The 15,466-nt window shown below is 39.7% G+C and overlaps 2 protein-coding genes across 4 annotated transcripts in view; one reads left to right on the top strand and one right to left on the bottom strand.

Moving 5' to 3' along the window:
- The window catches only part of LOC147249750 (uncharacterized), a 189,610-nt gene that overhangs the window by 111,681 nt on the left and 62,463 nt on the right, over positions 1-15,466 (bottom strand). The window lies entirely within an intron of this gene.
- Positions 1,535-15,466, top strand: part of adgrl4 (adhesion G protein-coupled receptor L4) — a 15,336-nt gene continuing 1,404 nt past the window's right edge. The window contains exons 1-13 of the mRNA XM_086225123.1: positions 1,535-1,589; positions 1,974-2,123; positions 5,089-5,238; positions 7,128-7,277; positions 7,532-7,602; positions 8,448-8,618; positions 9,102-9,285; positions 9,484-9,597; positions 9,883-10,082; positions 11,158-11,337; positions 12,951-13,154; positions 14,265-14,485; positions 15,328-15,394. Of these exons, the coding sequence (XP_086081249.1) occupies positions 1,544-1,589; positions 1,974-2,123; positions 5,089-5,238; positions 7,128-7,277; positions 7,532-7,602; positions 8,448-8,618; positions 9,102-9,285; positions 9,484-9,597; positions 9,883-10,082; positions 11,158-11,337; positions 12,951-13,154; positions 14,265-14,485; positions 15,328-15,394 (1,908 nt within the window). The 5' untranslated portion in view covers positions 1,535-1,543. The remainder of the gene's footprint in view (positions 1,590-1,973; positions 2,124-5,088; positions 5,239-7,127; positions 7,278-7,531; positions 7,603-8,447; positions 8,619-9,101; positions 9,286-9,483; positions 9,598-9,882; positions 10,083-11,157; positions 11,338-12,950; positions 13,155-14,264; positions 14,486-15,327; positions 15,395-15,466) is intronic.

The following is a 15,466-nucleotide window of genomic DNA, read 5'->3' as shown; positions in this document are numbered from 1 at the left end:
CCAGACATTGTCCACAGGATCAGGCCTTTTCACATATACAGCACACAACTGATCAGATTGTCCTCGTCAGACAACTGATGAACTACGGCAAATACTCAAGACCATGCAGGTCGAAGGATGTGCTGCCAAAAAGCAGGATACATCGCGGTCCGAGCGCTGCTCAATGAAGACTGCACTAGAAAACTGAAATGCTAGTTCGGGCTGATATACAGAAAGAAGAAGTGAGTCATCCCTGCTTTTTTCTATTAAAAAGTTGCGCATGTACGCTGATCCTGCACTAACAAAATGTATAATTGTAGGGAAAAACCTCAATAACAGATTTCATGGCCAGTGCTGAAATGTCTGTTCAATTCAATAAAAACACACTTTGAATGAATGATAAAATATGTGGTTTCATATCAGATAAACATGCATTAAAGTTAATCACAATATTAACCAAATAGTTTCTTCTCAGCTGGCCTAAGACAAACCAAATATATTCTAATATTCAGGTATTTATGAGTTTGATCAATTTTCTGGCTTTATATAAAATGACTAAATAAGTTCGAAAAATTAAATCAGTTAAATCGGTTTCAAAATACCCTTGTTTTTCGTAGACATTTTTGTTACACCAGCAGTTAAAAGAGCTTTCTACCCGCTCAGATATTTTTCAAGTTTCACACCGATCACGTGACCATAACACACCCACCCACCGTGTATTATCAGGACAATGACCTGCTCCATCAGTACGTGGGCTCAGTCACATGCTCAGTCGGACGTTGCACTCAGCTGCTGGCATGTTAATGTCTGTTCGTTTCCGATCCAACAGTTCCTGTGAGGAATATACAGTACGTCCACGGCTGCAGTGCATGTGTGAAACAGCTCATGACCTGCTTTGGTTGTTCCTCCTCTCAGGCACAATCACTCTGCAGCACCAGAGTACATAGCCGGATGAATGCTGCTACCTTTCAGCCATGCATATACACTAAGTTCACTTTTGTTCGTATAAAAATGTGAATTTGAAAGTTTGAAAGTTCAAAATGAGAAAAAAACAAAAACAAAAAAACTGGCAAATTTCCTGGACATACTAAAACAAATCTACTGTGTCTGAAGAACGCTGCTGGTCCGTGGAGGACCCACACTGCTGGAACAGTGTTCAGTTCTTTGCGGAAGGGAGGGGGTCATCCCACACTCAACTTAGTCCGTGTTGTTGTGGTCTATGTTTACCCCATCTACTTCAGGTTTCCAGACCAGAACAATGGAGTCCTTCAAAATGGCGACATGAGTCACAGTATCACTAAAGCTGCAAATACAAGTAACTAGATATTCTATATGCGGCTTAACCTTGGAAATACTGGATGTAAATTAGGTCAGGTAAAGCAGTGTTGGGTTCTGAGCAGGCGGCGTGGAACCGTGCAGCGTGTTTTTGAAAGGAGCAGATAAAAGATCATGACAGGAAGGGCCAGGTTTAGGGAAACAGGAAAGGTGACGCAAGGAAGTGGACGACGTCAGCAGCCAGCCCCCTACAATCGCTGCTAAAAGTCAAATCCAGACCAGCGCAACTATGGAGTCTTTACTCAGGTCACCAATGAAACTTGTACTTCTGACAGGTACGTGACTTTATCCATCCTGTTGCAGGTGTTTTGTAACAGCAGGTACGTTAGTTGTATTGGTGGGATCCTGTGGGCGATACCAAGTTAAATTCAACATATGATTTCAGAGCAATTCTAAGTTATAATTAGGATATTAACTGAACATTTACATTAATGAATACGCTTTCATGTAAACTTCAGCGAAGAATAACTCCAGTTTGTGGAAACCTGTGTGTGTGTGTTCAGCTGTCAAAAGATCAACACGACATTTCTAACGATATCAAACATCAAAAAAAAGGAGAACATTTCTGATTATTGTTGCTCGATTAAGATCACGGTACAAGTTCAACTGACACGCTGTGTTGAATACTTTTACATCTTTGCACCTCTGTACCTACGCAGCATGGCTTTCCAGCGTGATGGACCCGTGCAGCCTCTCTGACATTTGTGACTCTTGCCACGAGCTCGCAACATGCAAGTCTCTAAATGGATCGAATGAGTCCTGCTTTTGTAAGCATGGATATACCGGAGACGGGAAGACGTTTTGCAGCGGTAAATATAAACATAATCAACATTGCTACAAGAACACTAAGAGAGTCGAGAATGTGCAGTTGCCGTGGAAGCCTCGACTATTTTTGGAAACCTTTGTTGTGTGTGCGGAGGGTCATCGTGAGTTGAGAGACACATTAGGTCGCCATTTATTGGGTTTTTTTTCCCAGGTTTTTTTTTTTTTTTCTAGATTACATAACAGCACAAGATCAAATTTAACTGTTAGTTTTAGTCATGATCTTTATCCATAGTCTTAGCTGACAAAAAACCCCCACAAAAATTAAAACGTAAATAACATTAAATTATCTTATCAAAAGTTGAAGAAATCGGTAAACTGCTAACATTTAAGTCAAGAGCAAGAAAGAGCATTTTAGCCCAAACTCAAAAACTGATGTCAAAATCTGTTTCAAATACTGATTTTTTTAAAATCAAAACTTGATGCAAATTGTTCATGAAATGACAGGTGAAAGATGGTGAAGACATTTACTGTACATGTCTGCGTCGTTACTTACAACCAATAGAACAAATGAGATCATCTTATTCTCAAACAAAAAGTAAAAATGGTATAATCTAAAACTGCATAAGCCCTGCAACAAAGGTACCAAATCTGATGTCGAGTCAGAACTACGTTGTATAAATGATGTTGTTATTTTCGAGCTTTAATAGTAGTTTTCTTGTGAAGCAGGAAAATACAAGTAACACTTTTGTATCTGCTAATGCCAGCAGACGCCACCCCGAACCCCCAAATCCTTTTTAAGGCTGTTTTTTTTGTAATAAGCAGCTGACGCTGGTGTTCATTTTGTGGCATCGACAAGTCCTGGGCCTTTTCTGTCATTGTACCTCAGAGACATTGAGGATACTTGGATGGGATTCTTTGAAGCCATTTATTGTAGTAAGAGAACTCGGAGTTGACTCGCTGCGCGTTTGAGCAGTGTTGGTATTATTGGGTATAAAAAGCTACAGGAGGCCAAGTGTAAAACTGGGCATAAGACATAAAGGGCTCATAAGTATGAGTGAGTACGACTCTAATCTTTTTTTTGTCGGCCTGTAGTTTTTCTTGTTTCTGCAGTATCTCCTCGTGAGAGTCCTCACAGTAAAAACTGGAATCCTCTTTTAGTCAGTACTATTAAGTGTGTTGATTCTGGGTTCCCGCTTGTTTCTTTTTCATACAAAAACTTTGTAAATCAAAAAAGAAAAAAAAAAAAAGAAAATACTATAGTCCAAGGATTTGTTTTTGGGGGTTGTAAAAGGAGTTGAAGCTAAAAAAAAATAATAATAATAATAATAATGAAAAATGTGATCGTGACACATAATTTAGTGTTTGTTGGGTTCTAACATCCAAGAAAAGTAACTTGAGGGGGAAAAAAAATCTACTAAAGCATTTCAAGACAAATGTATAGATTTAAGAAGGTAACACATATTGTTGGCTTCTTCTTCTTTTAGATTTTGAAAGAAAAAAAAGGAAAAAGTCAAACATCAAAGTGCACGAGAAGGTGCAATGTTTGTGCAAAAGTGACAGTTCATAAGCCCTCTGTGTTATGAAGGTATTTCCCTTCTGAATACGGCCACCTCCCTCATCAGAGTAAAGGATTTCCCTTCTCGGACAGCTTTTGTGCATAAAGTACAGAGGAGAGGAAAAGCAGAGCGTCTGTCATACCTAGACAAGTAAAAACAACAGCTGAAAGTCTTAACAGGTCATTTCCAGTTAACTGTGTTTGATAATCGAGCCGGAACAGCATTTTTCTAAAATGGGCCGAAGCATCATGCTTCACAGTGAACCTCTGAGGCAACCTGGCAGCAAACCAAAGAGTCAGACACATGCAGCCGTCACAAGTGCCAAACGCACGACTAAGTTATCAGCCAAAGCTTTCAAACCCGACTGAACTGACTCAGACTGAACGACCAAACATGGTCACAACTGTAAGTATTCTCTTGTACTGCTCTATCTTTTAAAAACGCTTCATGACGACGTGAATGTGCACTCGAGAGTCAGAACCTCCTAGAACGTCCATCCTTCCATTTTCTGTACCACTTATCTGGTAAGGGTCGCGGGGGCTGGAGTCTGTCCCAGCTGACACTGGGCGAGAAGCGGGGTTCACCCTGGACGGGTCACCAGTTCATCGCAGGGCCATCAGGAGCAATTTGGGGCTCAGTATCTTGCTCAAGGATACTTGGACATGATCACTGGGAGAAGTGAGGATCAAACCAGCGACCCTTCAGTTGCTGACGGCCACACGAACCTCTGAGCCGTGCTGCCCCTCCACCTAAAATATGACTTACAGTATATAAAAAAAAATGAAAAAAAGTGATATACTATGAGAGAGGTTTTCTGGAAACCCACATTCTCACTAAAAGAACAATGCATCTGAACCACCAACAGAAGTCTGACTCAGTGTTCTCTGGTGTTGTTTTCTTACTCATTGTAACCATAAAAGGATTCTTTTAAGGTTATAAGGTAAAGAGCAATTTTTGTAGTCAAGTTTCTACATTTAAATCACAATTTAGGTCCAGTATAAAATTAAAAAAGTGTTAATGACATGACATCATCAGATCTGGATCCAGTTCGGGATCAATTCCAAAATATCACTCTATCTAATCGAAAAATCAACCTCAACATTTGGTGATAGCCTGTTAACCAAACAACTAACCAGCTTGTATGATCACGTGACTTCCACGGTGGTAGTAAAAGCTTTGTGAGAGTAAAGATTCAAAGCTACTGTCCATTTTTTTCATGCAGTTATTTGGTTTCCAGTCTCATAAGCTGCTCACACCCTCTGACACTTGGTAAATTGTGCAAAGATGTTTGTTTGTTTGTTTTTTATTAGCTTTTTCCTCTCTCGTTCAATTACGTTTTCCAAAAAAAAAAAAAAACCCAACAGGGCACTATTTACAGAGCCTTAATCAGTTCTTCTGTTCTTTTCCGTTGCAAATAACCCTGTTTACTTTCATCCATCTATTCTCACCACAGATGACAACGAGTGCCAGAATGTGACTAATATCTGCGGGGACAAGGGGAACTGTACCAACACAGTGGGAAGCTACTACTGTACATGTGTGTCTGGATACACATCAACGGGACTGGACGAGTTCCAGCCCAACGATGGCACAGAGTGTGTCGGTAATGTCACTTTCTCAAGCGTTTGTCGCGGGTTCCATGATGCAACATATACGCGTACTGACAAGGGGACATCATCTGCATATATAAGCTGTACGTGTTGCTGCTGGTGTGAGTGATGAGTGTATTAATGGATGAAGCCAGAGCATAAAAGTAGGACCCCATACTTCAAAAGAAGATGATTGATCAGATTCAAGCATAAAAGAAACATTTAAGTGCTTGGAAGTTTCCGCTCTCAGGTCAGCATCTGGAGTTGCATGTGTGTGTCCGGTTGAATCCTGCCACGCGCCTGGAGTGGGTGTCATCACGGGGCGGTCCTGAATCCACTTGTCGCCCTCATTCTGCAGGCAACGCCTGCATCCCGTGTGCTAACGTCTTTGAAATCGAATCAAGGACTGCTTAAAAATCATCAACAGGATCCAAGCGCGTGTGAAAAACTGTGGTCAAATTGACGTATTGTACATTTTAAAGTAGATTCTATTTCTGTGATGAAATTCTGTGACTTTTCACCCCGTACGCTTGAAGTATTTCACCTCATTTCAGATACTGCAATACTGCTAATTTAACTGAAGTGAACAGGATTTTACAATTAACTAGCAAATACACTACACGAATTTATAAGTCAAATGTGTTTTAAGTTGTGCACATTAACATTGTGAATGGATTCATTTTTTTTCCTGCACACAAGAGGATATTTAGACTGTTTAGCCAAAAGCCGCTGCGATGTCACTCATTTGGGCATTTTACAGAGATTATGTACGTTTCTTTTAATAGTTTAGGGGGAAAAAAAAACAGCAGTAAAATGATGCACATTGGATAAATGCACCTCTGACATGAGCTATCCTGAGAGGCTAATGGAGTATTTTTCATCCCAATTCTCAAACCACACCTCAGCAGAGCCAAAATGTCTCTGGTGGATGCTGGGGGCAACACAGTCAACTCAGCTGTTTCCAGAAGTGGCGTAGAACCTCTCAGGTCACTGCATCAGTTGTTTCTGTGAGTGAGCAGCAGACCGCTAAGGGGGCGGATCTCAGCAACTGGTGAATTGTGGCACTGCAAACATCTCCAATCAGCCAGCAAATCAAAACATCATTCACTAATCAATGTTTGGTTAACCAACAGCGCTAACTCAGTTGTCCTCTTACCCACGCCCTGCAGAATGATGCTTTTTTGTTTTCCAAAACTGACCAAACAACAAGTCAACTTAAAAATGAAGTAAATTAACAACAAAATCAATATCGACTTAAACAAACTCTTGAAACGTTAAAGCCAGAGGTACAAAATAGGTATAATCCAAATAAAATAAAGTCTCTACTTTGTCAAATTCCCAGGTATCAAACTCATTTTCTGTTAAATCATTTTTATACTGTTTTTGAACACTTGTATTATTTCAGGTGCTGTTGCATGATTTTCCTTCCGTATGTGAGGTATGTGCGCGTCTGTGAAATCAGTTAGCTCACAGCTGTTAGCGTGTCAGGACTGGATGTATGTGTGAACTGTTTTCTCTTTCACTTAGCTGTGGAAAATAATCATTTTTCCTCAGGACTTTTCACTTCCTGACTCTGTTATTCTGCGAAACCGTTGGAGAACCTTTGCTCCATTTACACTAGAAGAACAACACACGCCTGTAGATTTACAACCCACGTAATAGAAGCACTCACGTCGTTAAAATGAGTGTCAAAAAATAAATAATCAGGATATTAAATGCAATTTTTGTTTCACTTGTTTAACCAGAAATCAGATAAGATGCATTAATATGGCAGCCAATGATTTAATTTAGATGCTGACTGTTCAAAAATATTGATGCACAGTATTTGTGTGTTTTGCTATCTTTATCACTTCCCGGTGTGTTTTCTTTAACTGGAGTTCAACTATTTATTTGCATCTTTCAGACACTGATGAATGTACAGTAGCAGAAGCCTGTGGAGCCAACTCACACTGCCATAACACCAACGGATCTTTCTATTGCACCTGTCAGCGTGATTACATCCCAACTTCAGGCGACAAGCACTTTCACCCACAGAGCGGAGTAAGTTGTAAAGGTCAGTATCAGAAGAATACAACACAGCTTCCTGCTGTGGTACATTTCACACACATTTCACTCAGATCACACACACACTTTTTAAAATCTTTTTAGGAAACTTTATCATATTTACTCACCCTGCAATGCAATGTTTCGACTTGTGAATGTTTCATTTAATTCAGTCAGATGACTCGAACGACTTCTAGTCAAGCTGAAATCATGAAGACAAACTTAGCAATCAAAGACACACTTTTGGTAATTCTTGTTTTTCAGAGCATCCCCAAAAATACTGCCATGACAACATTGGGTGCATCACACAGACCGTCAACAAAACACTTGAATATGTAAGTACTCCCTCCACTGATTTTCAGCCAAATATAGATGAAACACAGATACGATGACACTGCCATCTGTTGGAGAGGACAGGTGAACATGAGATGAAGCAGGCTGAACATGATAATGTTCCGTATCATTGAAACACCGTGGCTCTGATGCAACACAAGTGCAACCAGCCAATATCACCCAGCTGATGATGTGCAGCAGCCCTATTTAGCCCTGCAGTTCCTACCCTTCACGCGTGCCCCCCTACAGGCCCAAAAAACTAACGGAAGCGTCAGTTCAAGATTGATTTGTTAATATACGCCTATATTTTGAGGCATAGAACTTAGGTCAGCACTACAGAAGGTGAGGAAACAGAAAATTCAATCTCCTCATATAGAGTCAGGTGTGTATGCTGCCCTGCAGGATTACCCTCGAATCAATGGAGGTCAAACTGACTCCAAGCAATAAACTTAGCGAGACAAAGAAAGTCTATAAAGAAATGTTAACATTTGGTGTGTTAAGCTTGATTGCGCGTCTATGGATTTTCAGTTAAGTGTGTTTTTTGTTGTTGGTTTTTTTGCTTTGAGTCGGTCTCATAAAAAAAAAAAAAAAAAAACAGCTCCAACTGCCTGGAGGTGTTGTAAGTGATCAAATCTTAGCAGTCATGACAATTCCTTGCACAAATTGAGATTACCAGAGTCCAACCTTTCAATATCAAAGTACGTCGGACTGTTTCTCCTCGTCAGCCAACTTGCTAAATATAAACGAGCACATATCCATTTGTGGGTTTTTTTGTTTGTTTTTTCAAATGGTACACAGCAGAAAATATGGATTAGAATATGAGCATGTGGATTTGTTTGTCTTTCAGATGAGCAACCTTACAGAACCCCAAAGTTTATTAAGTGAAATTGCTCGCCAGACGTCCAGAGAGCTCACCTCAGTGGACGTGATTGCCTACGTCGAGGTCCTGAGTCGATCCGCATCAACGCTGGCTGCTGGAGAAAAATTGGAACCTCCCGTCATATACTCGACTCTCTCGGTAATCTTTGTTCAGCTGTTTCATTCAACTTTTTTTTTTTTTTTTTTTTTAACATGCAGCCAGACGTTGAATTGTTTAAGTGTGCAAAGCTACATTGCTTTTTTGAGAAGTTTGCAAATGTTTTGCTGCGGTTTAGAAGGCTGCTGCTCAACAAAGAGTAAGATAGTTCTAGAGATGCAGCACAGTTTGAGAGCTGGGTATTTTTTCATTGGAGCTAACTAGAATTACACTTTGTTTCAGCATGTATATTTTCATTTTCTTTTTCAAATCTCCACCTCTGTCACCCACCCATCCAAAAAATGAAAAGAATAAGAATACACTGTGCAGAGAAAAGATTCTTATCTCAAGCCATAAAGACGCCAGCTAATAATAAATGTCATATTCCTTTAAACGTGCCTAGTTAAAAACACTGTAAGGCTGGAATATATTATGTATTATTTATTACAAATTTCAGACTGATAAATGTGTCCCCTCCCGTGACAGAAATTAGTTAAAGCTGCAGACAACTTGGTGGAGAAGGACGAACTGGTGGCTTGGAGTCGGATCAAAGAAGAGCGTAGGGAACATACCATCACCAAGCTGCTCCATTCTGTTGAAGAAAGTGCTCTGACATTGGCGAACAACTTCAAAACTCCCACTGAGCTAGAAATCAAAGCTAAACAAATGGGTGAGGTCATTATTAACACAGAGCTTTTATAAACACTCCAGATATGTTCAATTGTCTTGTCATTTATTCCCACCTGCATGCAGGAAGTAATGTTTTGGATCATTGTCATTTTTTCCTAATTCTTTGATATCCTCCTCCTCCTCCTCCTCCTCTTCTTTTTGTTGTTGTTGTTGTTGTTGTTCTAATCCTCAATGACAGAAATAAAACTCTTCACATTTGAAGCCAATCACAAAAAAGCCAAATTGTCTGCGTCCATGGGAGGAGATCATATAAATCTAACTCCAAAGCTGCGACCAGGGGAGGACAGAAACGGTAAGCCTTTTTACCATCTGCATGCTTGGGGTTTCTAGAGAATTCTGTGCGGTTGTTTTATTTCTGTCACCAAATGCTACATATATTGCATGCCAAAGAGAATAAAGTACCCATGGTAAGATCTGCACACTGAAAATAACTTTCTGCCGTTTCCATTCAAAGAGACAAACGAATATTATAAAACCTGGCTAGCTTAGTTGGATTTACCAAGCCAAAATTAGAAGAATTTTCAATTGTTTTTTTTTAAACTTCCTGTCTTTTGTTCAACTTCCTGTTGTCCATCAGAGAGTGTGTCGGTGGTGTTTGTGCGATACGCCGGCATCGGTGACATCCTGAAGCCGAGCAGCGACCCAGGTGTCACCGACTACACGCGATATGCAGGGTCAGGGGAAATCACTGTCAACTCCCAAATCATCGCAGCCGCCGTCAAACCGGCTGACATCTACCAACTTGACCATGTCACCTTCACTCTGAGACACACGGAGGTACAGAGTGCTGCTGAGGCTTGCTTTTTTTTTTTCCCAAAATAACATTTCATGTTGCTTTTGGCGTGTCAGTGACACGATAAAGACATTTTTTTGAGGATTTTCTTGATGATTTCTGCATTTTTTCAAGGTACAGAACAGAGACATTTGTTTAAACACATAAAACTGGAAAATGTGAACGAGCTCAACGTCTTAAAACTGAAAGACATGATTTCACAAAATGATTTAAAAAGCTATTGATGTTATTTCACTTATGTTCTGCCTGAAACAGACTTCTTTTTGTCTGATTCAGTATTATTATACGGTTATCATCGTGTTTCCAGTAGAATTGTAGTCATTTTGAGGCCTCAGCTTTCCATTTCTGCTGTTAGGCTAAAGTCATCATTAGCTTCTTTATTCCCAGATTAGCTCTGGCAGTAATTTAGCATCCGAGTAATAGTTAGTGTTTTGTGCAGATGTTTATGAAAATTGAAGATATTATTCCGGCAATCAAAGTGATAAATGGCAGGACACTAATGAAGGAAATAACCCTAAAAGTTAATGTACTGGTATTTTTTTAAAGATAATGAAATGAATGAGATGTGAAATCAGTATTTTTGTAGATGTCGAGGGAGTTAAGTCCAACAATGGAGGTTCTGACTCGCGCTGAATATTAAAAATTTGCCCTGACTGAGCAGTTAGCGTGGCTCCACTCGTGTGCAGAGAGAAAGTGGAATTCTTCCACGATGCACTGAGCTATTTCTTTGTTTGTGATCTGATCTGTACGTCATATTCATAATTTGAAGAATGCTGTTTAATCCTTTACCTGAGGGTAAACATGGTAGCAATATCAGTAGCCAAGGTAAAGATTGGAATACTTCTTATGCAAAAATATAAATATTTGCATGCTAATTGGTTAAAAAAAAAAGTTAATCATTTTCAGGAATCTTTTACTACCATTTCTGACATCTGCTGCTGCTGCCAAACTTTGAACAGACTCTCGTGTATCTGATCTGAGACCTGCAGAATCTGCCTTGGTATGGCCTGCGTAGTTGCAAGTAAAACACTACCATCCGATCTCCTCTCTCTCCTCCAGCCCGTCGACACTAAAGCCGATGTGATGAAGTGCGCCTTCTGGGAGTATGAGCCCGACAGCCTGCAGGGTCACTGGGCCACTCACGGCTGCAAGACCCTCTACGTCAACAGCAACGCAACCACCTGCTCCTGTAACCACCTCACGCACTTCGCCATCCTCATGTCGTCAGGGCGAGCGAACGTGAGCGAACGCACTTTTTAAAATTTTAATCTTATTTCCTAATTTTAGGAGAAGGGTGCAAGGTGGAACGAATATCTTTAATTGAGGAAAAAAATTGTGTCTTACTGCTTGTATCAAATTGAGTCTTTTTTTAAATTTTTCTTGATGAAAATTGATATTCTAATTGAGGATTTTTTTTATGTCTTTTAGAGAACCAACCTTAGCTGAGTGAACACTAAATACTGAATGTTTCTTTAGACTCTTTAAAGCTGGAGGGAAATGATCAAAGGTACTGACCATTTTGAAGACTGTGATTTAAGGCCTGTTCGTTGCTGGCATTTACACGCAAAACCCATCCCCGGGGTTAATGGGAAATCTTCTGAGGAAGGAAAGAAAGCCATCCAGGCTGCAGCAGCTCTCGGGTTAGAAAAAGAAGTCTTGCTGATGACAGAGAGGTCAGAGAAGAACATTCAGACTTGATCAGGATGCAAAACAAGAAAAAAAGGCAACAGTAACTAAATGAAGTGCTTGATACAATCACGGTATGCAGAAGCCAAACTTCGCAACAGCAGCACCGCTCGCTCAACAGCAGCTACTTGTGTCAGCTAAGAAAAGAAAACTGAGACAATGGACTGTTGAAAAAAAAAAATCTGAGGCTCAACTTTTAAATGTGATATTCAGTTACAGACGTGAGGTTGAGCTTTGACCCTAAAAATGGGTGAAGTACCACGTCACTCTCACACTGGTTTCTTGAGTTCTCTATGCTCAAAAGGCCTCCACAGTAACCATTTCTACTCCCACCCCAGGGTGAAGGGGGTGAAGGGAGATTCGAGTCATGAGGTTGTTGCTTGCAAATCTGCTGTCTTCATGTTCTCTCAGGAATGTGTGCAGCAACTTTTGGGATCTACAGTCCACCAGGAAGAATCATGAGGAAGTTCTTGTGACAAACAGGATGTCCAACCCAGCAGCAGCACAGGCTACTTCGTCAAATATCAGTTACTTTGTCATAACATACGATTTTGTCCTCAAAGACACAGATCGTGCCATGAAAATAAAAAATAATAAAATAATAATGTAAAATATTTACATGCTATACATTTTTTCATACATGGGTCAGCTGGGGGAATATATATATATATATATATATATATATATATATATATATATATATATATATATATACACACATATATATATGTGTATCTCAGACCACCCACACACACACACACACACACACACACACACACACACGCACGCACTGTATAAATACAGTATATAATGAAAGAGTTAAAGGGTTAACAGATCTTCAAAGCAAGGTGACTCAATACTCACACGGAATGACAAATGAACCCTGGGAGATATTCGCCCCCGTGCCCTCCAACAATACACTTCAGCAGCTGGGAGAACCAAAACAGTGTTTCAGCAAATGAGGAGTTAATGTACAAAACAAAAAAGAGATGAAAGCAAGAAAAAGGCAAATTAACTCTTGAGTGACAGCCAGACACACGACTGGATCATATATCGGGACCAGAACTGGGCCAGAAAATGTGTCCTCTAAAAATGATTCCAAGCGGAGAAGATGACAACTACATGCAACTGTGAATGAAACACCTCCCTTTCCATTTGTTTCTCAGCTGGCGGCCCACCATACCATCCTGACCCGCATCACCCAGCTGGGGATGATCATCTCCCTCATCTGTCTGTTCATGTGCATCTTCACCTTCTGGTTCTTCAGTGAGATCCAGAGCACTAGAACCACGATTCACAAGAACTTGTGCTGCAGCCTCTTCATGGCAGAGTTCATCTTTCTGGTGGGGATCAACATGAACACACACAAGGTAACCACGGTGAAAGCCTGAGCCTGATTGTTTCTCCATCCTGTTTCATGAATGAACGGCAAAGATGATATGTAAAAAAAAAAAAAAAAAAAAAAAATCAAAACTTTAAAAAAGAATATTTTTTTATATGTCCACTTTTGAGTACTTAAATAAAGTGACACGGAAGGCAAAAATAATGTATACAAAAAAATTATTTAAAAAAATAAAAAAAACAGATTTTCATCTTTATTATTTTATGCCATTTTTGAATACTTAAGGATACATTCATATTAGAGGCTAAAATGATATACACAAAATTACAGATAAAATAAATTCAAAAATAGGAATGTTATCTATTTTTCAGTGTAACATTATTTTTATAGGCCAAAAACCATTGGTTCATTGTCGTGGGACTCATTGGCACTGCAACTACTGCATAATAAAAACTCTAGGATCCAACCCTGAGTTGAGTATTTGTTCTAAAACATTACGTTATCTTTGAAACATTTCTCAATAGGAGGGAGGGAGGGGTTTTAAGGGAATTTATGAGAAAATGAAACAGAAAATAGCGATACAAGTGTGTCGGTTCAAGGCTTTTCGGGGTGTGTGTGTGTGTGTGTGTGTGTGTGTGTGTGTGTGTGTGTGTGTGTGATTGTTCAAATGTGCCTGAGCACATTGCAATACAACAGTAACTTTTTACTGAGGCCATGTGCAGGCTGCACCGCAGTCATTAAGTGGAGGAGGAGCATTCAAAACTAGCTTTAGCTCAGATGTAGCTCTTCTAGATGTGACTGTGGTGCCACCGCATTGTCTTTACCACCGGGTTCTGTCGTGGTACGACGGGTCTCGAGGTGACTGGGTCGTGATGCGGTTATGGCAAAGCTGAGCAGTGCTGAGTGACGGATGAGTTTGAGATTTGATTTAATGACCCACTTTTATTTTTGTCTCTCTTTTAAGTCTTCTAGTTATGCAAGTAGCTCAAACATAGCTAAACATTCACTATATCTGCTCACAAATGAAGCGAAAGAAACAAACATATCTTTATGTTTGAGTGGAATCATTTCAAGAATTTTAAAATCTCTTTGTCTCTCTCTCTCTCTCTCTCTCTTTCTTCTGTCTGTTTCCTGGCAGCTCTTTTGCTCTGTTATTGCAGGGCTGCTTCACTATTTTTTCCTGGCGGCCTTTGCCTGGATGTGCATTGAGGGCATCCATTTGTACTTAATAGTGGTTGGCGTCATCTACAACAAAGGCTTCCTGCATCGTAACTTTTACATGTTTGGCTACGGAAGCCCGGCAGTGGTGGTGGCCATCTCTGCAACACTCGGCTCCAAGTATTACGGCACGGATAAAGTGTGAGTAAGAAAGGTTTGGAGTTGTTACACACAAAAGAAAGATAAAGGTGCGCGCCAAAACTCAACTAAAAAAGATAAATAGATTATTGAACCAAATTTGAATACCTGGAGATTAAATTAGGTCAGTAGGGACACAGAGGAAGTTAAATAGCTTGGGTTGGGGTAACTTAATTAGTGTCAGATCTAGCTGAAAGGTTTTTCGGGTGTTAATACGGAGGTGTATTGGATTCACCTGAGGAGTGGGGGTGGGGTGGGTTTTTTTCTAAATTAATGAGATAATCCTCTTATTAATTCAGGAAAAACAGACTGTTTTTCTGAGTAAACGAGGTAAGTTTTCATTAAAAACGTAGGAAAATACAAACGATTTTTTCTGAATTAATGATATATACATTTTTATGTATTTTATTGTATTTCTTTGATTCAGAAGAGTTGATATCTATTTATATTTTTTTACAGTAAAAATCTCTGTATGTCACAAAAACAAGGTATTAAAAAATAGAGCCAAAACATTTTGATCCCTTGGAATAAAATTATACTGTCAATTTAGAGAAACTCCTCAAGTGCACGCAGTGCTGTTCCATAGTGAGGAGAATTTTTTAAGCGTCTCATATTTAATAAGACATCTTTATTTATTCAGAACAGGCGTTGAGCGGTCGCTTTCCGAACCAATCATGTTTGTTCATATAAGAAAAGAGGGGCACCTTTTAAAATATTGTCATTATTACAGTAGGGAATGGTGTTTAAAAAGGCTTTGTTTGTGGGCGAAGGGAATTGCGCAACAACAACACCCCGATTCAGTCAACAAAGGTTGTTCAATGAAACTTCCTCCATTTGTTTTTTAGGTGTTGGCTGAGCACAGAAAATCACTTCATATGGAGCTTCATCGGGCCCGCCTGTTTGATCATTCTGGTAAAAATCCCTCAGCAATAAGAAAGTGAAGCAGATGTCTTTGTAACATTGTTGAAGCATTAACTGAGATCA

The sequence above is a fragment of the Aulostomus chinensis genome, chromosome 14 (assembly GCF_037954235.1).
Source record: "Aulostomus chinensis isolate RoL2024-O1b breed Wild chromosome 14, RoL_Achi_v1.0, whole genome shotgun sequence".
Lineage (NCBI taxonomy): Eukaryota > Metazoa > Chordata > Actinopteri > Syngnathiformes > Aulostomidae > Aulostomus > Aulostomus chinensis.
The sequence above is the reverse complement of the archived record's forward strand: the minus strand, read 5'-3'. Positions and strand labels throughout refer to the sequence as shown.